General features: G+C 39.4%; 1 protein-coding gene across 10 annotated transcripts in view; it reads left to right on the forward strand.

Moving 5' to 3' along the window:
- Positions 1-23,638, forward strand: part of CARMIL1 (capping protein regulator and myosin 1 linker 1) — a 347,932-nt gene that overhangs the window by 158,368 nt on the left and 165,926 nt on the right. For all 10 annotated transcript variants that reach the window (XM_033216407.1, XM_033216412.1, XM_033216416.1 and 7 more), the window contains 3 exons: positions 10,739-10,836; positions 11,180-11,250; positions 11,479-11,552. In XM_033216407.1, the coding sequence (XP_033072298.1) occupies positions 10,739-10,836; positions 11,180-11,250; positions 11,479-11,552 (243 nt within the window). The remainder of the gene's footprint in view (positions 1-10,738; positions 10,837-11,179; positions 11,251-11,478; positions 11,553-23,638) is intronic.

Raw genomic sequence — 23,638 nt, forward strand, 5'->3', positions numbered from 1 at the left:
AATACCCTGGAATTTAAAGATACTTCAGAGCAATATTTAGAATCTCTATTTTCTTTAAAAGGCAGCCTTATTAGTTTAGTATTGTAGGATTTTCAGAGAAATTAACCATTTTTATTTTTAGTTTGGATTCTTCCATTTTTTTTTCTTCCCATAGAACATTGAGTAAGAATAGTGTTTTCACTTATAGCTTCCATTTAACTTCTTGTTAAAATCTTCAGGCAAATATTAAACAAGTATTAATCACCTCTGTTTCTAGGAAGAAAGTTCCCATGTGTATGTTGATTTCTAAATCTATGACCTCTGCTGTACCCAGGTCTTCATCCCCACTTACCAGCTGCCTGTTAGGTGTCTCCACAAGGATAGCCCCAGGCACCTCACACTCACTATGTCCCACGCTGGACTCCTCACTTCCCCACTAAAAATTGCTTGTATTCTGTATTTCTGTCTCAATTAATGGCATTGTCATTCACATAGTCTCACAAGTTAAAAGCTGAGCCATGTTAATCTCTTGGTCCTTACTGTCATATTCGATTGGTTGCTAAGCTTTTAAACATATTATCTTAATATCTCATGGTCTGGTTCCTTCTCCTCGTTTTCATTTCCACTGCCATAGTCACTTTCTCCCCTGCATCTTTCTAGTTAGTCTCCCTGCTTCTGTTCTTCTCTTGCAAGTGATCCTTCATACTGTCATCAGAGTCATCTTTTTATAATTCAAACAGTATCTGTTCTTTGCCTAAGCTCTCAAATGGCCGGCTTTCCTGATAAAATGTAAATTGTATAGCCTGACACAGAATACCACTGTTTTCCTCTTCCTGAACACAATCAGGCTCTCTCATATATATTTTCAGCACCATTATCATAACTCTAATCCTGACAAATTCCAAAAGATTTAACTCGGGTATCTTCTCATCTGTAGAGTGTCTTTATTCATGTTTCCAAAGAACTTTGGATCATTTCCTGCACTAGGACACATCACACTGTGTTGTAAATGCTTGTTCATACACTTAAATATTCCATGAGTATTATTGAGTTTCTACTATATGCTAGGCATAGTGCTAAGTGTTGAGGTCCAGCAGTGAACATGGTCCCTGCCCACGTGGAACTTACATTTTAACTTGGGGAAACAAACGCTCCAAAGAGGGAAATACATAAATCAAGTAACAGTACCTTTGAGTAAGTGCTATGAGAGTAATAGATGGGACTAATATAAAGAATAAACTTCTGTCTCCAAAGGCCTCCCTGTGGCCATGATAACTTCAACAGACCTAGTGGAAGAGAAGATGCCTGCCCTATAAAAGGAGGGCAAAGAATATTATCTTCCCAGGGCTTTTGTTCATGCTATTTCTCCTGCCTAGAAAGGGGTTGGTATCTCTGAGGAACTGAAAGATATCCACTTTGGCTGGGGCATAATGAAGAACAAAGTTGGGAAGGAGTGAGGAATGATGCAAGAGGAGGCTAGCACCAGCTTTTTTGATATAGATGGAGTTGATGTAGAGCCTTGTGGGAAAGAGGTTGGGATTCAAGAGTATTTTCCTTGGAAGCCACTGTAACATTTTAGGGGTGGGAGATGAATCTTTAGATAGTTTATGAAGATCTTTTGTTGTTTGTTTGTTTTCTGCTAAAGAGAATAGACTGGTGGCAGGGCAAGAGTAGAAGTAGAAAGCTAATTTGGACATTTGTAGTAATCTAGGCAAGAGATGACTGTGGCCAGGAGAAAGGTAGCAGCATTAGGGATTAAGATAGAGAGAGTAGATGTAAGCTTTATTTTAGATGCAGGAGTTGCTGATGGATTAGGTAAGTGTGGGTAAGGGCAGTGAGGAAAGAAAGAGAAGAAAAACAAGGATGGCTTCTCAGATTCTGGTTTAATAACTGGGTGACCAATATGACAGCGAGACAGAGAAGGCCTGGGGTAGGTGGGGGACAAGTTTTTTCTAGGGGGTGGGATCGGTAGCCATTCTGTTTTAGGTATGTAGAATTTGAGATCTATTTGTGTAGGACCTACAAGACCTCCATAGACCTCTCCTCCAAGCTCCATCTAGATGAGGCTATAAGGTAGGCAAATATGTGAGGTTGGGGCTTGGAGGAGAGGTCTGGAGATGGAGCAAAGGTGAGTGCCATGAGTACAAGATGGTCTTCACTGCATGGCTGTTGATTACGTCACTTGGAGAAAGATGTGCAGATGAGGCATACTTGGAATGAGCTCAACGCTTAGAGATCAGGTAAACTAGGAAGAGCCACAAATGGAGTTGGGTAAGGACTGGGTGTCAAGGTAGGAGGAAGACCAGTGAAAAACCAGGGCCTGGGAAGGAGTGGTGGCTCTGCAGAATGATGCTGGGGCTGAACAAACTGCAGGCAGAGAGGTGTCCAGTGGGTTGGTGACATGGATAACACAGGCACCTTGATGAGAGCAGGTCTAGGGGTCTGGTTGGGAGGGGCAGACTGCTGTGGTTGAGGGATGAACTCAGAAGTGAGAAAGTGGATGTGGCATGTATGGACAACTTCGTAGAGAAGATCAGCTATCAAGGGGAACTGACAAATTGGATGTAGCTAGTGCACTCTGAGGGATTACAGGGGATTTCTGTTTGTGTTTAAAATGGGAGATAAAAGCATATGCCTAAACCATATGGCTGTAATGAGGGGAATGATCAGTAGAAAGAGAGATTTGTTGCTGGAGACTGCCCTAATAAATAAATCAGCAATATCCTTGAGAAAGTGAGAGGCACGGTACAAAACACACCTGTTTTTCCTTCTAGGCTGGGAGCTGCTTAAACAAAGACCATGTTTTTATTAATCTTAAATCCCTAGTTCTTGGCACATAGTAGGTACTGACTGAGGTTTTGGATGAGCACATACACTTCACACTTACTCCGTGCCCAGTACCTTGTTGGATGATGTACCACGGGACATAGAGAAGTCAGAAGACAGTGGCCTTGCCTTCAAACCATGAACTCATTAGCTGAGGTAACCTGAAGCAGATGAGACAGGAGATGACTGGGTGTAAGTGGGAGATGAATGAGCACAGGCTGACTTTGCAAAGGAGATTTACCGCAAATGGGTGGAGAGAAATCAGAGGAGCGAGTGGGGGAAAGGAAGGCAATTCACATGAAGAGACCAGTCGGAGAGAAGGTGCAGATTATAATTTGGAAAATACCTTGGCAGAGAATTAAATTACCTAAATGTATTTGATTGGCATTCCTCTTTCCTACCCAACACACACAATTAGCTTGTCATCATAAGCCTAATATTTTGTGGTTTCTATGTTATACCTTTACTCTTGAAGTTCCTTAGATTGCATTACATGATTTTGGCAGGAGAAACATATAGTTTTATTGGTTTTGGTTGTTGTGACTAGAGAGGGTGGAGAAATGGGTAACCGTATCTTTTCTCCTACATTCCCAGTATGCCTTAAGTCCAAGCTATCAGTCAGGGCAATATTTGCTTTATATAAATAATACACAATAGAACATGCAAAACAAAATATATTTCCAGTAATGTCATATATTACACTCATGATAAACTGGAGAATATGAAACTATATTTAGAATCCTTAGACCTTGTATGACTCGTTTGTCCCATCAAATTTGTTTTCTGAGCCTGTCATGGGGACCCTCATCTCCTTCCTTGCTTAGGGCACTTCTGGTGGTGATTGATGAACAGAAAAGGGCCTCATGAGGAGGTATTAGGAACTAGGTGAATCAGGGGGAGTTAGATCCCAGAAGATTGTCAGTTTGGGTAATCAGTTATTGAATAGTCTATGAATGACTCTGTATAAATGAACTTATAACTCCAAAGATCTGAATTTCTGATTTTACCCATATATAATTCTGAAAATAACATCCATCATTCAAATCAAATGTATGAAAATATACAGCCTGGGCAACATAGTGAGATTTCATTTCTACTAAGAAATTTTAAGAACTAGCTGGGTGTGGTGGTGCATGCCTATAGTCCCAACTAATGGGAGGATCACTTGAGCCCAGGAGTTTGAACTTGCAGTGAGCTGTGCTCACACCACTACACTCCAGCCTGGGTGACAGAGTAAGATCTCATCTCAAAACACACACACATATATATGTGTGTCTGTGTGTGTGTGTGTGTGTGTATGTAATCAGCTCTTATAGTCAAGAGAATGCAGGTTGGAAAAAAAATGAAGGATTTAAATTAAAATTTGTAGTATTTACATGTCATATTTTCTCTCCATCTCCTGTCTCCAAATATGTGTTAGGATGTTTCTCTCTCCCTCTCTCCTTCCTTTCTTTTTTTTTTTTTTTTTTTTTTTTTGAGACGGAGTCTCGCTCTGTTGCCCAGGCTGGAGTGCAGTGGCCGGATCTCAGCTCACTGCAAGCTCCGCCTCCCGGGTTTACGCCATTCTCCTGCCTCAACCTCCCGAGTAGCTGGGACTACAGGCGCCTGCCACCTCGCCCGGCTAGTTTTTTGTATTTTTTAGTAGAGACGGGGTTTCACCATCTTAGCCAGGATGGTCTCGATCTCCTGACCTCGTGATCCGCCCATCTCGGCCTCCCAAAGTGCTGGGATTACAGGCTTGAGCCACCGCGCCCGGCCTCTCCTTCCTTTCTAAGATGACATTTTCTCCTCATCAAATATGGAAAGTTTAATTCAAAATATAGAGAACATGTAAAGTATAAAGAAGAAAATTTAAGTTAAATTTAAAAATCACCCCAACTTAAATCACTGTTATCGTGTGTTTTGTTAACATTCCAATCTTTGCTATAGATTGTCGTTGGAGGCTTCACCTCTCAGACAGTGACAACCCTATAGGTTGAACTAGGGAAGGGGTTAGAGCCTCAGTGTTGTCATCTGTTTTCTCAGGGTTGTCTGTGATGGCAGTTCTCTTCAGGAAGTTGTTCTGTGTTACAGCCTTCAGCTTTTCTACTGTCAAGAACCTTGACTGTTCTCCAAAACAAAGCTAGATTTTTTTTTTTAGTATTAAATGATATTGTTAATACAGGTATGAAGTATGAAAATGTGAGGTTATTATGGAGAAAGCTGATGAAATAGAAGTTTGTATATAAACGAGAAAGGTGGTGGCTGTGTTTTGGTAGTCTCTTCACTTTGCAAAGCAGTAGGTAGCCTTTTGTTGTGGTGTGGCTTGCAGCATTAAAGCATGTGCCATTCTGGAGACAGTTGCCATGTTGCATAGGCTGAGCATTGGAATTGAATTTTAAATCAATTAGTGTAAGTACATTAAAATACAATTTTTTGTGTCAATAGTTTATCATGAGATTTGCATGGAGAGTTGGTGTGTTTGTTATCTAGTTTGCTATTTCTTGCTGCCACATGTAACTATTTTCTGAGTCTTATGCAAATCAAATGCATATAGTGCAAATGCTGAATCAGCACTAGTGCTGCCTGCTTGTGAGAGACATGTCTTGCTTATGTTTTGTTTTGGGATTTTGGTTTACCTTTTGTGGTGCTTATTTGGACAACAAATCCTCTGTCTTTCTGTCTGTGTAACACTCTGTGTGTGTGTGTGTGTGTGTGTGTGTGTATGTGTGTGTGAGCTGGTGCCCGGTAACAAATACAGTGTTGGGGCTCCTTGCTCTCATTTAACTACAGGCAGAAAACAACTTCTGTAGAGTGGATTCTCCTCTCACTCATTATTTGTATGCACAGTGTCAGCATAGATAAGAAATAGTTCCCAACTTCTGGAAATTTAGTTCTTACAACTTTCTCTCTTACGAAAATGAATAAACTTGTTTCATGAGACTCCTTTAGCTCCTGAAATCTCAGTTAAAAAAGAAAAATGAGAACTGTAAAGAAGCGGAGCTACTTGAAAAGGCCCCGCCGGACATGTTGGCAGGTTGGTTCGCACAGATGTCTGCCCTAGCTGCTGCCTCCCTTAGTCTCTGATTGATTTCCCCTTAACCCTGAGTGTGAATGTCCACTGTTGTTTTTCGAGTAAAACTGAGGCTCTGCTTTCCAAATCTACCATCAAGATTAATTTATTTCTTTTGGTAATTGTAGACTGACAGCTTCCTGTTTTTAATCCCACCAGCTTCTGGTCAAAGATTTTTGCCATATTTTCTTCTTGTGTTTGAGTAGCTAAACCACGTATGTATCATCAAAAGAGCATGATCTGCAGTTTTATGGAGACAAAGCAAGAATTTTAAAAGAGAAATGTGATCCTAGATGAGGTCAGACAGAAGTCCAGCTTTCTGTGTCCAAGGTTTACCTAATTGAGTTGAATAATGGCTGAATCTACTTCTGACAAACTTGCTGTTTTTTTGCATAACATCTGCTTCATTGTCTTGATGTAGACAGAATATAATGCCATTAAAATGTCAGATGATGGTTTTGAACCAAGATGAACCATTCCAAATTGCCAGATTCTGTAATATTGCTTTAATTATAATGTCTTCTCAAACATGGTTACCCCAAGTTATTAAAATAATGCTTCTTAATCACAGGTTCCTTTGGGTAAAATAGACAAAAATCTTGCTACACTTGTAGATCTTGTGCATTTACATGGAATTTGAAGAAATTAATGATATCTGACATGAGTTAAGTAAACAGGCATACCTTAGAGATACCACGGGTTTGGTTCCAGACCATTGCAGTAAAATGAGTCAAGAACTTTTTGGTTTCTCAGTGCATATAAAAGTTGTGTTTACTAAAGTATGCAATAGCATTATGTCTAGAAGAATATATATACCTTAAAAATACTTTGTTGCTAAAAAATGCTAGCAGTCACCCGAGCCTTCAGTGAATTGTAATGTTTTTGCTGGAAAAGGTTTTGCTTGTGTCCATGCTGATAGCTGCTGTGACTATCAGGGTGGTGGTTGCTAAGGGTTGGGGTGGCTGTGGCAATTTCTTTTTTCTTTTCTTTTTTTTTGAGACGGAGTTTTCCTCTCGTTGCTCAGGCTAGAGTGCAATGGCACGATCTCTGCTCAGTGCAACCTCTGCCTCCTGGGTTCAAGCTGTTCTCCGGCCTCAGCCCCTCAAGTAGCTGGGATTACAGCTTGTCCTTTGAAGCTTTGAAGCCTGAGACTGACTTCTCCCTAGCTAAGAAAGTCCTGGATGACATCTTCTTCCAATAGGAGGCTCTTTCATCTACGTTGAAAATCAGTTGTTTAGTGTAGCCATCTTCATCAATGATCTTAGCTGTATCTTCTGGATAACTTATTTCAGCTTCTCAGCACTTGCTGCTTCATCTTGTACTTTTATGTTATGGAGACAACTTATTTCCTTAAACCTCATGAACCAACCTTTGGTAGCTTCCAACTCAGCTTCCTCCCCTCTCTCAGCCTTCATAGAACTGAAGAGAGTTAAAGCCTTGTTCTGGATTAGGCTTGGCATAGGGAATGTTTCATTCCAGACCACTAAAACTTTCTGCATCTCGGGAATAAAGCTGTTTCACTTTCTCATCATTCACATGTTCATGGAAGTAGCACTTTTAACTTTTAACTTCCTTAAATAACTTTTCCTTTGCATTTGCAATTTTGCTAATTTTTTGTCACAAAAGGCCTAACTTTCAGCCTGTCTTGGCTTTCCATGTGCCTTTCTCACTAAGCTTAATTATTTCTAGCTTTTGATTTGAAGTGAAGAGATGTGCGACTCTTCCTTTCACTTGAACACTTAGAGGCCACTGCAGGGTTATTAATTGGCCTAAATTTCAATATTGTGTCTCAAGTAATAGGGGGGCTTGGTGAAAGGGAGAGAGAGAGGAATGGTTGTTAGTGGAGCAGTGAGATCACACACACTTTTAAGTAGCTAAGTTTGCTGTCTTATATGGGTGTGATTCATGGTCCCCCAAAATAGTTGTAATAGTAGCATCAAGGATCACTGATCACATCACCAAAACGGATATAATAATAACGAAAATGTTCGAGATATTGCGAGAATTACCAGAATGTGGCACAGAGACAGGAAGTGAGCACATGCTGTTGGAAAAATGGCGCTGACAGATTCGCTTAATGCAAGGTTGCCACAAAGCTTCAATTGGCAAAAAATGCAGTACCCGTGAGGCACTCACAATACCTGTGAGTATAATACAATAAAATGAGGTATGTCGGAACCTGATTATGCCTTAGTCATAAAACGTACAAAGAAGTAGGAGGAATATTTTCCTTGCTGACAGAATGTGTGTACTTAAATGATTTGATACGTATTTGAGGTTTTCTCCAGGAGTAGAACCCAACCAGGCAACCTCTCAGGCCCTAGCATATTTTATCTGGAATCCATCCATTCAATCAGAAAATGTAAATAACTGGGAACATTTTCTTCCAGTCTCAAGAAGAGCTCTTTCAATCACAAGGTGATTGAAATTCATAAGAATGACTGAGAGCATTGTATGTAGCAGAGTGCCTTGAAATCATTAAAGATGAAACTATATTCAATATGAGTTAATAGATTTATTTCACCACCTCTCACCCACGTCCTGTCATGGTTCTGGGTGACTGACACCCTGACACTGTTCCTCACAGCTCATGGCCCCTTCACCTCTGCTCTACTTCCACTTGCTTTTGTGGCCACATGACCTTGTCATCTCCTGAAACAGCTTATTCCATGGTGAAAAAGCAGTTTAGCCCTCCGCGTCTGACTACAGCCTTTCACGTCGTCTCCCCTGGAAGTACCAGTATTTGGACTTTTTCAAGGCCTCCAGACTGGGGATGGCTTGGCTTTCTCTTCTTCTGCCACCCCTGTCCTGCCTTCCTGTCCGTTCTTAACTGCTCAGCCCACAACATCCATGACTTCACCTAGTCCTTATCAGTATCCTTTGCTCCTTCTTTCCCCACTGTTTTTCGGACACACGCACCTGGAAATCCTGTATCCTGCAGCAAGCCAGCTGCCCACCTCTCCATATACATTTGGGCTGCTGAGGGCTGCAGGAGAAAATCCCATAGCTATTTAGCCCTGAACCACCAAGAATCCATGACCTGCACTCTCAGCTGGACTCTTAACAGTCCTGGAAAGTTCTGTTTTATTTCTCAAGCTATGTTTTCTATTTCTCAATTTTGTAGAAAATTGAGAGCAAATACCTACACCGGCAGATATTTGTTCACAGTGCCCATCTAATCATCATGTACTCCTCTGTTTACAGTCTGCCATGGCTCCTCATTGCCCTGAGAATAAAATCTAAATCCTTTTATTTGACCTGTGAGGCTCACCATGGCCTGGGATTTTGCTTGGCTCCCCAGATTCTTCTGTTACTCCTCTCCTTATTACACATCATTTGCCAACTATTTTGAACTAGATTGAGTTTCTGATAAGCATGGGCTTTCTCATCTTTGGGGTGTGCTGTTCCTTTATCTGAAACACTTTCCTGGACCCTAGCTCACACCTCCTCTTGCCATGCTTCACCTGATTGTCTCTTTTTGCCCTCTTATGGGTCTTAGCAGAGATATATCTTATACCAAAGAACATTTCCAACTCCCTACGTTCCACCCCTTCTCCTCACCAGGGAATAAGCTAAGTGCCCCTTCTTTGCCCGCGCTTCCACCCTGAACTTTCCTTGTGTTAGTTCTCTTCCACTAGTGCCTGGTTATTCGTCTGTTTCTCACAATAGACTGCTAGCTTTGCGAGGGCAGGGGCAGCATCCGTGTTTAATCATGGTTGTATGCCTAGTACCTGGTTTTGGGTCTTGGCACTCTGTAGATCTTTCATAAAATTTTTTTGAGTGAATTAATGAATTTATAAACTATTCATTAAGCGATTACTCTGTGATAACTAACGACGGTATCAGTTAACATATATTGACATTACCACACACCAGGGATTCTTCTTTTTCTTTTTCTTTTTTTTTTTTTTCTTTGAGAGTCTCCCTCTGTCACCTAGGCTGGAGTGCAGTGGTGCAATCTAACTGCAGCCTCTACCTCCCATGCTCAAGCAGTCCTCCCACCTCAGCCTCCTGAGCGGCTGGGACACAGGCACATACTACCACACCTGGCTAATTATTGTAGTTTTTGTATAGATGGTGTTTCGCCATGTTGCCCAGGCTGGCCTTGAATTCCTGGGCTCAAGTAATCACCTGCTTTGGCCCCCTGAAGTGCTGGGATTACAGGCTCAGCCCTGGGGGTGTTATTCTAATAACTTTATAGGTACTATTATTATTTTTTTCTCACAATAACTGTATGGGATAGCATCTCAGCAACTGACAAATTCAGAAATGTATCAGTTCCTGAATAAGGAAACTTTGGGATGGTTGGCTGTACTTTTAACCACTACTCTGACTTGTCTCTGCATGTGTGGGTAAGAACTTTGTTAGGTTCTGAGGAGGAGGATGGGGGTTGGGAGGAGCTGCACATGTTCTCTGCCCCAGAAGAATCATGGCCCAGGGGAAGAGATAGCAAAAGGAATAACTATTCCAGTATGACTTGATCAGTTTCTTGAGGGACATCTGTGCAAGGCACTATGGAAGGACAGAAGAGATTTTTACTTTAATTAATTGAAAATTAGTAATTTATGTTTGGTATACATGTAATCTAGTAATTCATTAAGTGGCACACACTTTTCAAACTATTCTAACAAAATCTAACGTTATAAAACTATAACATGGAGACTATATTGCTAAATACCTTTCATCTACAAAGGAAAGTTATAGGGATTTATTGTTATGTTTTCTAGATTTCCAGCTCTCTAGTGCTGAAAAAATAAAATTATATTTTCTGAAATTTAAGTGACACTCATCTTTGTTTAAAAAAAAGGAATGTGACAAAATTTATTTCTATGTGCAGTTGAAAAATGTGGTTTGTGAAATGTGTTGTTGTTGATCTTACAGGAGAATCATGAAAAAAGTCTCCATGGAGCCGCCTGAGCGCCTGGCTAGTCTCCAGGCTCTGTGGGACAGCCAGACCGTGGCTGAGCAGGGCCCCTGTGGTGAGCATGCATTTTAAAACTGAAATGTGAATAGCTGGATGGATATTCCCCTGCCAGGAAGTTAAGTCTATTCCTAGTGTGCTACTGTAAAGGTGCAATTAGTTTCAAGGTGTAATTAGCAGCGCACAGACTTTAGATTGGTGGACAAAAGTCCTATATTTAAGCTGTGTTGCATCCTGCTATGTACTTACTATAGAACAGGGAGGAGAATCTTTGCTGTTTTCCCCCCTAAAAAGGAAAAGGATAATCAGTATTGTCAACATCGGCCATATTTAAGCTTTAAAATTTTAATTTAAAAATCGTTTTGCCAAAGACCTGTCAGTGTTTTTGTTGTATGTTTCAGGTGGATTTTCTCAGATGTATGCCTGTGTTTGTGACTGGCTTGGATTTTCTTACAGGGAAGAAGTACAATGGGTAAGAATGTCTGTGTACATGTGTGTGAGCACACACACTCCTGGAAAATATGGTAATATTTGGCTGGCTTATTTTTCTTTTTTTCCCTTCATTTATTTTTCACTTAAAATCTTCATTTCTCAGATTACATAAAAACCTGACATTGTCATTGTCTAATTCTCACTGTCTCTCTTGCTTCCCTGGTCATCTGCATGGACTGATTACATGACTGAATTATATTTCAAATAGGATGTGGATACAATTTATCTTACCCAAGACACCAGGGAATTGAATTTACAAGATTTTAGTCATCTTGACCACAGGTAAGCTCGCTCCCTCCCTCCCTTCCTCCCTTCCTCCCTTCCCTCCCTCCCTCCCTCCCTCCCTTCCTCCCTCCCTCCCTCCCTCCCTCCCTCCCTCCCTTCCTTCCTTCCTTCCTCTCTCCTCTCTCCTCTCTCTTCTTTTCCTTTCCTTTCCTTTTTTCTTTCTCCTCTCCTTTCCTTTCCTTTCCTTTTTCCTTTTTCCTTTTTCCTTTCCTTTTTCCTTTCCTGCAGTTCTCTGTTGGCACTTAGGGCTGTGCATTATCCCCAAAGAATTGTTTTATAAGAGGAATCAGGACAATCTAAGAATCTCTAGATTTTTGCCTTTCAAGTTATAGTTTCAAATATGTTTATCACTGTGGATGACTTGTGGAGGTGCATGTGTGTATCCAAAATCCAGAGTTCATAGTTAGAAAATGTGCTGAATTTTACCATAAAAACAGTATAATTCTTAGGTTCTTATATCGGCCTACAAAAGTCTATCTATTCTACCCTGTCTATAAAATGTAGTATTATTTACCTAATTGCTATTTAGAACATTTTTTCAAGGATGAACTTCCATGCTGAAATTCTAAGATATGACTTTTAGTTCAGAGTTTCTTTACGAATTGGGCATTGGTAGGGTGTATATGTGTATGTTGGTGAAAATCAGTTTGCCAGTATCTGCCATGTGATAGTGATAATAAAGTCGTGAAACCTGTTACAAGTTATTTGAGAAACTTTTAGGTTTAAGATCTTGACTTGAATATATTTAGGGCTATGGCTAGTGAGATTCAGGCCTCAGAGAAAAGCTTCATTTGCTCCCCATGTCTCTTAACAAGAGCAGACCTGGCAAGTTTATTTTGCTCTCTGACAGTCGAGCCTGGCCCTGTTTCAGAATGTCTGGGAATTTATCTTGGCCTATCCCAATCTCTTCAACCCTGGATATGCTGCTACCTATTGTAGGTAGGCAGAGGTCAGTCCCCTGCTTAATAAACTCCAACCCAATAAATCTTTTCCCTCTGATTGGAATTGAGAGAGAAATCTGGGATTCTAGCTATATCATTTGTGCCATTTGGACAACTGGAGTGTCACAGAGGATTGTTGTTGCCCATATGCCATCTCAGCACCAGCATCTTGCCCCCCAAAATACCGTTTTGAATTATTTTTCCACCTACCTGGCAGGAAATCCAGAATTGCAGTGTGGTCCCTGAAGAGCTCTAGCCAACTGAATCAGGCAGGGAAAAAGTATGCTAGCTGCATATACCTGGTCTTCACACAGCCTGGGTCTACGGAAGATGGTGAAACAGGCTCAGCTGTGTCTGTAGTTGTGGCTGATGTGCCTCAAGCCTCCAGTTCTCAGGCAATGTTTTTTTTTTTTCCTGCTTAGAGCAGTTCTCCTTCTTCCTATAAGTGAGGCAACTTTATACTTTCAAATTTAGGCAAGATGTTTCCTGTGTAGCTCATAAAAAAGTGAACTGAGAAAGAAAAAGGGAAAATATTTTTCTTCGTAAGTATTTTCCAATAAAACAAGAAAATTGCATGTAGAATAAGATAGAACTTCACAGTCATCCAGTGTTTGGTCTCAGCGTTTTTGGTCCCTTTACAAATCTTTTTTTTTTTTTTTTTTAGACGGAGTCTTGCTCTGTCGCCCAGGCTGGAGTGCAGTGGCTGGATCTCAGCTCACTGCAAGCTCCGCCCCCCGGGTTCACGCCATTCTCCTGCCTCAGCCTCCGGAGTAGCTGGGACTACAGGCGCTCGCCACCTCGCCCAGCTAGTTTTCTTGTGTTTTTTAGTAGAGACGGGGTTTCACCGTGTTAGCCAAGATGGTCTCGATCTCCTGACCTTGTGATCCGCCCGTCTCGGCCTCCCAAAGTGCTGGGATTACAGGCTTGAGCCACCGCGCCCGGCTTACAAATCTTAAAAATGATTGATCTTTGCTTTTTGTGGGTCAAAACATTGATATTTACAATATTATAAATTAAAACTAAAATTTGAAATATTTATTAATTTAAAAAAATGACACTAATAAACCAAACCATTACGTGCTAACATAGTACCATAGCACCATGGTACCATTTTTATGAAAAAGTAAATGTATTTTCCAAAACAAAAATAAATCAGCAAGAAGAGTGGCATTGGTTTATCTTTTTGCAGATCTTTTTAATGTTTGACTTAATAGAAGACAACTGGTTGCTCATATCTACTTCAGCATTCACAAAATTGTGGTACGTTGTTTTGACTGAAGTATAAAAAGAAAATCCAGCCTTAAAGATGTGTAGTTAGAAAAGGGAGTATTTTTAATAGCCCTTGTCACATAGTTGTGGCTATTCTTCCTTGGTACTTCACCACAGCTCAGTAAGTGGTAGTTTCTTAAAGATAAGTTGCAATGTAGAATCAGAACCATATCAATGAACTGTTTTTTATTTTTTTACATTAAAGTCTGTTTGGTCTATCTTATCCTTCCACTGGGTCTTACCCATACATAATTTTGTAGCATTGTACATTGGTAACTTAGAAAATATTGGTTCATCGAGTTATACATAGTTTTCAAGTATCTTCCTCTTGTACAATAACAAAAGAAAAAAGAAAGACATTTGATAACTATCATCACTGATCTTATAAAACTTTTTAAAATACTTCAGAGCTGTTGAGCTCATAGTAGCAGATAAAAGTTTTCCAAAATTTAAATTTTTGCTTGAAAGATACAATTTTACTATTGGGGAAAAACAAAACAAAACAAAACAAAACAAAAAAAACATAGTATCAGGTGAAGTGATATCTTGAAGTGACCAGATTACTTCTTACATTTTAGAGGGAATGTCTACCAAATCCCAAATCTAAATAACTGTATGTTGTCATTTTTTTGTGATGGCCCACTGAAAAAAAGGAGCTAGTTCTGCTTAAAAATGCAACTATCACACAAACACTTTACATTGAGACAGTGCTCACTTTGATATATAGAGGAACATCTGATTTTGAACATACTTCTCATTTTGTTACACAGGATATTAAAACGTTTGTACTTAAGAGCTAAAATTTAATAAAATGAGTAATGTTTACTGTTTCACTGAGGACATTCTAAAATGAAATCGACGTTTGTTTAAAAAACTAGGAGCTTGTGCCAGTGAAGACGCCCGCCTTGGCTTGTGCTCAGGTGCTAGCAGTTTTCCTCACCTTTGCTTTTGTACCTTCCACACAAAAGTCAACACAGTGAAAGGATAAGTTTGTTTTAGTGTTGTTATGAAAACAATTTTGAACCTGTGAACCTCCTGAATGAATCTCAGGGTCTCCAAGGGTCCATCCTTGGAGAACATCTGGCCCATGGGAGTGAAGACACTGTAGGGCAGCTGGAGGTGTTTTTTTTTTTTTTGACTTACTTTATTATGCCATAATGGTTTTTATACCATTGGTAGGTATGTATAGGGCCAGTGCTAAACTTTTCAGCTAATCCATGTTTAATTTGGTCTCATCCAGCAACTAACCCACCATGTTTAATTAATCTGTAGGCAAAGGGAAACTATATTTAAATAAGCCACTAAATACAGTTACCTGAAATACGTAGCATGAGAAATTTGTCAAACCTTTTAGAAAAATTATTTACTAATTCCTTAGTTGGAGAATTTTCATTTCATCAGTAAAAACTGCATTAGTGGGCTAAACCCAAATAATCTACTTTTCTTGCTTCATTAAGGGGCTAGAAGGACATTTGTCGTTATTGAGACTCTAGTGGAGGATTTGGAAAACTTTTTTTTTTTTTGGTCAAGGACCAGATAGTAAATATTTTAGACTTTATGAGCCAGACAGTTGCTGTTGCAATTATACAATTCCACTGTGGTAGCTTAAAAACAGACCTAGACAATATATGAATGAGTATTTCTATGTTCCAATAGAACTGTATTTGCACAAATAGGTGTCATGAGCTGTAGTTTGCTGATACCTGCTCTAGATCAGCTGCCTCTAATGTGAAATGTATGTATCTAGACAAAAATCCAAGTTGGGGTACAAAAAAGTAGTGGAACTTTATATTTATTATTGACTCATTTTAACATTTCTCCTTGTTTTATAGTATGTCTGTAAATATTACTATTGTAGTCTTTGGAATGCAATAACCAAATACTAAAAAACAAGATGGTACTCAAATTTTTTTTTTTACTGTTTTTTACTAGTTTTACTATTAAAATTAGAGCCAGGTTATATATAAAGAGACTGCTCTCAGTCCTTTTATTTATTTATTTATTTATTTATTTATTTATTTTTTGAGACGGAGTCTCGCTCTGTCGCCCAGGCTGGAGTGCAGTGGCGCGATCTTGGCTCACTGCAAGCTCCGCCTCCCGGGTTCCCTCCATTCTCCCGCCTCAGCCTCCGAGTAGCTGGGACTACAGGCGCCCGCCACCGCGCCCGGCTAGTTTTTTGTATTTTTAGTAGAGACGGGGTTTCACCGTGTTAGCCAGGAGGGTCTCGATCTCCTGACCTCGTGATCCACCCGCCTCGGCCTCCCAAAGTGCTGGGATTACAGGCTTGAGCCACCGCGCCCGGCCTTCTCAGTCCTTTTAGATGGGCTTTGATAGTATTTCGCTAATTCAATTACAATACATTTTATTAGCTGAATATTTCGATGTAGTGGAAACTTGAACATGCTAATTCATGAAGGCATCAGTCTGCACTTAAATGGCATAGTTGTAGGATTCATTGTGGCATAAGTTGATGTGATGTGTGTGGGTTATTCTCTTAACCTCTACTGGTATTTTTCTTGTTGAGGTGTGAGTTACAGAGAAGAGGAATTAGAAAATTTGGAGGTATCAGAGAAGACATCAAATGGGCTATGTGTTGAGCTGGAGTTTGTTAGCAAAAATGGGGAGACATTCTCGTATGTATACATTAATTTTCCCACTATGACAGTTAGTTCCTATATTCCCTTTTTGAGCATATTTGAGCATATGTCCCCTATTTGAACGTAAGGCAGATACAATCATGCAACCATGTTTGCCACTTATATTTATTAAAATTAGTTTCTGCATGCATTTGTAGGTCAAGATCTGTGAACTTCATATTACAACTAGAGCTCCTTGTAGAAAGCTGTACTCGCTTCATAGAGTCAATAAAAAAACTCTTCTGACTGGCCATCATCCAAAGCTTTATTTTTTCATTCCACTTTTTCTTGCCATTATATTTAGTCTTCATACTTAGAAACATCCATTTGTAACAGTCCTTAAAACCATCAGTGCTTCTGGAATGGAAATTCACTGAGGGCTAGGCTGTGTCTGTCTTGCTCATGCTCTGTGATGTGATACTCTACAGTCAAGCCATTGTCCCAGAATAAAGGATTTTTAAGGGACAGTGGGTGATCTGCTCTAGTGGAGCACATCAGAATCCTGCGAGGTAGGATTATTTCTAGAAAGCCTGTCAGATTACTCAAATATTGTTTACTACCCTGCTCAGGTCGGCAGTTATAGCTTTAATGACATTCTTAACCCCATTTTGCTTGAAGCCATGGCTAAATTCTATCTGGATTCTTATACAGTTCCATTTGTTTCTTTTAGTTTACTCATCCAGGTCACTGTTTTCTTCTGCCTGGAGGTTTGTAACTACCATTTTCCCAGGACCAGTTCAGATTCAAAGCCGGGGATTTGAGTCGTGGGAGAGGCACTGATGTTAATGTCACAGGTCTGAGAGGATGAAACATGGCTTTGGTACCTTGCTCATCTGAAGCACAGAGATGGAGGAAGCAACATTCTGTCTGTGTGGGACCCCATCACCACACGTGAGACATGGTTTTAGAAGGTCCAGGTGTGGTGACAGGGCAGTGCCTTGGTCATTGTTCTGTCACCAAGAGCCCCTACTACTGTCCTCACCCCTCTGATTTGCCTAGGATCTGCTCTTCTTCAGACATAGGCCCAGTGTTAGGACACTGTGCCCCTTATATCATGTGATCTATAGCCACAGGAACCGAAGGATGGAGAGGCATGTGCATCATCCTGTCCTGGGGATGCTTTATCAGTCATCCAGCTTGCTGTTCTCTTTTCAATGTGGACTTGGCTTCCTGTTTCTATATATCTTGCTACTTACTAAAACCTATTAGATCTATCTAGGTGCTTCATGGTAAATTGTAAGCAATTTGAATGTTGTGATAATGTTTTCTTATTTATTTACTATGGTTCTATCAGAACTGAATCTAGGACCAGTCCCTCTGTTGTTGCTGAATAAGCATTCAGGAATAAGGATGACAGTGATCATGCTAGATCTAGCCAGTTAATCTCTGGAGAACCGTAATTAGGAAGTACTTGGAAAAATGCCCACTCCAGTTGTTATTTATAAAATGTCCAGTTGGCATCTTATTTAAGTATATTCTTTCCGTTCTGTTTTAGGTTATCAGTAGGGCAAAAAAAGCATAGATTGAAAATTTGTTGTAAATTTCTCATGGGATTTCTCAAAGGTCTGTGAGCTGACATGGAAAAAATTTAATTACACTGTAATTTGGAGTGGTAGGGAATTATGAAGGTAGAGGTACTGGTGCCAAGAAGAAGAAAATATATAGCTGTAACTACATTGATTTCTCATGTTCCTGAAAGATATTAAAGAGGAGCTAATCTCATGAATTCTTTGAAGACTCAATGACATGCATCATTGAGCTTCAACTTGGCTCACAAGAGTCCAGGCAGCAGATTCATGCTTTTTTGTGTTGTCATATTTCTTACTGATCAAGGTGACATTCTTGAGTGTGATACTATCAGGAAAGAGTTCTGAATGTGGATTATGTTTGGCAAGGTTGTCCTGAGGATACTGCTGTCATTCTTTTCCTAATCAAAGATCCTTTTTTTTTTTTTTTAATTCCTTGTCTCATTTATAAAAGCATTGCTGCTTGGAGAGTGGAATCAGGTGTGAACACCATTGGCTTCTGTTTCCAGTCCTGAATTTCTTGAAATAGTTCTGTAGGACAATAGTCCTCAACCTGGGTGAGATGAACTCTAAGGAGCAAATAAGATGATGATATGTTGGGGATGGGACGCTAATAGTAGAACTTGATTTTTGTCTAATTTTTCTTATTCATTTTATTTATGCATGTGTGTATGTTTTATACTGAGCTTAATATATTAGTGCTGCAGTACATGTGTATGATTTATAGATTAACACATTTTTTAGAGGGGGGAATATTCAAAATTCTTTGCTGTTGGGGATGAATGATCAAAAAATGTAGCGACCACTCATTTAGACCTCTAGGAATGTCCTCATCTGGGAACTGTTTTAGGTATTTACATCCTTCCCGGAGTTGATGAGTGGTTCCACTAATGATTTAATAATATACAAGACATAAGTTAGGATAGCAGGAAGGAATAGCTCATTTGTGACATTCTTAACTTTTTAAAACTCTCCAACTCCCATTTTCAAAATAGATGGAATGGAGAAAAGTCTAAATTATTCCCAGAAAGGCTATCAAATGAATATGTCAGGAAATGATAGTGCTAGGCTTTGAGTTTTTCCACGAGAGTGCATAATCTATTGTGTGCATGCATGGAGCATGAAGAGTGGCAAGGATGTGCATTCTTGCATTAAAACACCTCCTTTGAGCCTTTAAATGTTTATAAGATTTATTAGAGGGAAATCTTCACTCCTGTGGTAGGTGGATATATAAGAATAATCATGATGTTGTTCATTGAATTACTGCTCTATTTGTGCTTTTCTCGCGTTGCAGGTTGTGGGACTTGCTAGATGTCCTTCACATCCATCAGTTATTTTTGTTCTTTAACACTTTCCTGGTATATTTAACACTGTCTTTACACAGTGTTTTTGAAATTTCAGAGAGATGGCAGGCAGGGGAAAGGGAGTAAGGAGGGAAATTTGTACTGATAATAATAACTAGGAAAATTAAATTCTTATAAAGTCATACAGATCAGAAAGATGGGATCAAACTAGGTAATCTAGGTTTAATGGGTTATCTAGAATGTAGAGTAGTAAAGAATTTGGCAAGAGATCTAGACTCAATCCCTTGCCAACTTCTTTGTTTTTGCATTTTACCTTTTTATTATAAATTAGCCCCCACATATTAACAGTTTATTTTTGATGTTCAGAAAAAAGGGGATGGTACAATTGTCATTTCAGAATACATCTTAATACTCCGCTAAAAATACAAAAAAATTAGTCAGGCATGGTGGCACATGCCTGTAATCCCAGCTACTTGGGAGGCTGAGGCAGGAGAATTGCTTGAATTGGGAGGCAGAGGTTGCAGTGAGCCGAGATCCACCACTGCACTCCATCCTGGGTGACAGAGCGAGACTCCATCTCAAAAACAAAACAAAACAAAACAAAACAAAACTTTAAAATCAGAAACCAAATGATTGGTTAATTGTGATGGAAGGGGTTTTCGATCCTTTGATCTGAAAACCTGTGGATATACCATCCTGGTTTCCTCTGTAGAGTATGAAGACTTTTTTGATGGTACGGAAGGCAAGTTAGTCATTAGTGAGATGACTGCACAGTGGTTAAGACACGGGATCATGAGTCACACTGGCTGCTTTTGAATCCTGGCTCTGCCTCAGCTAGCCTTGTAACTGTGCATACATCAAACTTCCCTGTGCCTTTGGAGTGTTCATCTGAAAATGGGGTTAATAATTATACCTCTCTTCTGGGGTAATTATGAAGACTATATGGATAAATATATTTAAAGCACTTTGTATTAGTACATAAAAATGTTCAAATAAATGCTTGCTATTTTTATGTCTTTAAAAGGTCTTCCTTTTTAAAAAATGAACAATTATCTAAAGTGACAAGTTTTCTTAATTGAAAAAAAATAAAGTTAGTGAATCCCTATGTTACAGAAAATTTTGGATTTCCTGAGACTAGTTCATGGGTTTTTTTCTGTGATGCTCTTACTTTATCAGTTTTATGATGGCTTTTTCTTCTGGAAAGGTATAAGAGAAAAACTTGATTCTTTTGAGTTTTAAGGGGAGGTTTCTATTATTCTGAAGTGTCAACTGACATGAGAAATAGGGATCCCAACTTTTTCTTTCTTTCTTTTTTTTTTTTAAAGACAGGGTCTTGTATCACCCAGCCTTGACCTCCTGGGCTCAGTTGATCCTCCCGCTTCATCCTTAGTAGCTTGAGACTACAGGCATGCACCACTATGCTTGGCTAATTTTTATATTTTTAATTTTTTACATTTGATTTATGATTTATTTGTAAAGACGGGGTTTCACAATGTTGCCCAGGCTGGTCTTGAACTCCTGGGCAAAAGCTATCTACTTGCCTCAGCTTCTCAAGGTGCTGGGATTACAGGTGTGAGTCACCACACCTGACCTGGATCCCAACATTTTTTACACTCCCTAACAAGTCATTAGACTAATAACAAAACCAAAAAAACTCTATGTATAATAAATTTACAACAGGAAAAAGTTAGTGAATATTAACTGTCTCATCTCTCTTCAGTGTCATGTAAGAAATGACTGTGTGACGTGGCTCTAAAAGATGTTAATACTGGATCCTTCTCCTCAGGGTTTGTAGTCTTAAGATGTTTTTGCTACCATTTTAAAGAAATGATAGAAGTAATGTCTGGAAATGTACAGGAGAATGCTATGTTGCCATGTTTCCAGGACTCATGAGAGGGTTCCCTCGACTGTTATCACTCCTTTTAAGGCTGACTTTACTTTTCACATCAAAGGTTCCATCATAATTAGGAGTTTCTTAGGATATCAGAGCAAAACACAGTGGGGAATGTACAATAAATATCATGGACTGGTGATGGTAAAAAGTTGTTACCACTTCCAACTAAGAGAAATCAGTTAATATGACAGTGGCTGATGTTTGGAAACCTTTCCTCTTAAGTCAATTAATTGCATCAGCACTTACTGAAAACACGAGGAAGGATCTGTCCTGCCATAAACTCCACCAGGGAAAATCAGGTAGTCCTTTGCAGTGAGTTGGTATCAGCACAGCAGTAGGGAGGCACATACAAATGTCAGATTAAATATTTATTCATGATCTGTTTATGTGCTCACTTATTACTATGTCGTAAGAAAGCCATCCAGGAAGATAAACTCTCAGAAATGAGATTAGTTACGTACTGTCTTGTGTATTTTGTATTTTCTATTAAAATGAGACCTCATCAGAGTCTTGTTTATTACTGGCTCCGTAATTTTTTTATTGTATGCAAACTTGTTTGTCCCATGCAGGCCTGAGTCTCCCTGATCCTTGGTCTTCATGTTTGTTCTGGCTGTCATGGTGACTTGATGCCCAGAGAGTAGTGAATTCTAGGGGTCCTGAATGTCTCTCTAGACTAGACCTTGCCTCTTATATAAAGCGTTTGCTGAAGTACTTCCTGGGCACTTGGTCTTACACTGTAAGCTCCTCATTCTCAGCATATTGTGGCCAGGCTGAGAGGTATTAAGTATCTAAGAAGTTGAGGTTTTACGTGTTGGTATGTGTAGCTATAATGTATTAACTTTTGTTTCTATTTCGTATTCTAATGTATGAACATTCCATAATTTATCCATTCTGCTGAATGTTTGTCAGACATTTTGGTTAGTGTATTGTCTGTTATCTGTAATGCTGCTAAGGCCATCCTTGTACTTGTCCCCTTAGCGAAAAGTATGCAGATATATACTAGGGTGGAAATCTTTGTAAATTTAACTACTATGTCCACCATTTAACACAAGAAATAGGCTACTGCCTCTCCTTAAAAGACTTACATATATCAATTTTCAATCACGGTTCCCTCCTTCTCCACCTGCCCTGCCCAGTTATAATAATGGTTCTAGTAATCTTTGTGTTCCTTTATAGTTTTATCACAAAAGTATGCCTATTTTGATTGGCATTGCATTACTTACATCTATAAATCAATTTGGAAACAATTACTATTTTGCCTTGGTCCTTGTTCTAGCCTCTGAACCCACCTTCTGCCTTAGACTCCTGTATCTCTGATACATCATGTCTGCATTGTGGAGACTGTCACCTTGCTTCTGATACCTCCCACCGATGTTGCAGAAATTAACTTTCTGAAACATTTCTGTTCAAAAGTTTTCTATGACTGCCTTGCATGCATGCAGTCGTGCCTCCTAACTGTAGCTTTCAAGCCTCATTTCTAGGTGCTAAGTGTTCTGGTTATCTATTGCTATGTAACAAAGCCCCTCAAACTTAATGGCCACAGCAAGAACAGTCAGGAGTCACAATGAAGTGTTCCTCATTCACGTGTTTGGTGCTGGATGCTGGCTGTCTGCTGCAAGGCAGCGCTGCGTTCCATGGGTGAGCTTGCCATGAGAGAGAGCTGGGTAGGAGCTGTATTATTACCTCTTCTAATCCAGCCTTGACAGTCCTGTAGCTTGAAGGACATCTGTGTTGTTCTTAGTTTCTGGTAATTATGAACATAGCTCTTAAAAGTAAATAATTGTCTACATTTTTATGTGAACATAAATTTTGATTTTCCTTGGGTAATTTCCTAGAAATGGGATTGCTGGATCAGATGTCAAATATCTGTTAAACCTAAATAAGATGCTGTCAAACTGTTTTCTCCACTGAGTGTATCATTTTGCATCCTCATCGGCCATGTTTGGGAGTTCCAGTTGCTCTGGGTCCTTATTAGCAATTGGTATTGTCAGGTTTTTTTAAATACTTTTTTTTCTCTTTTTTAAACCATGCATCTCTTTTTGGTTTTTCCTTAATGCATTTTTCTAATGGCTAAAAACTGTGAGCATCCATTCATGTGCTTATTTGCTATACATATATCTTATTTAGTGAGGTGTCTGTTTAGATCTTTTGCTGTTTAAAAAAGCTGAGGTGATTGTTTTTTATTTTTGATAGTTCTTTATACGTTTTTGATGCAATTCTTTTTTCAGAAATGGGATTTGTAAGTATTTTCTGTCAGCATGTGGCTTATCTTTTTCTTCTTTTAACATCTTTTGTAGAGCAGAAGTTTTTAATTTTGAATAAAGTCCAGTTTATCAATGTTTTAATTCTCATTGTGCTTTTTGGAGCTCTAAAAACTCTTAGGCTAAGCTGTACCTGACTTTGTTGCCCATTTCTTCTGCTAGAATATGTGTCTCATCCCACTCTGAGGGCTTAGTAACATCCTCTTTCTCAACTTGGTTGTCTTGATTAACACCCTTTTTGTTTGCACACAT

This window comes from Trachypithecus francoisi, unplaced genomic scaffold (genome assembly GCF_009764315.1).
Source record: "Trachypithecus francoisi isolate TF-2019V2 unplaced genomic scaffold, Tfra_2.0 Lachesis_group10, whole genome shotgun sequence".
Taxonomy (NCBI): Eukaryota; Metazoa; Chordata; class Mammalia; order Primates; family Cercopithecidae; genus Trachypithecus; species Trachypithecus francoisi.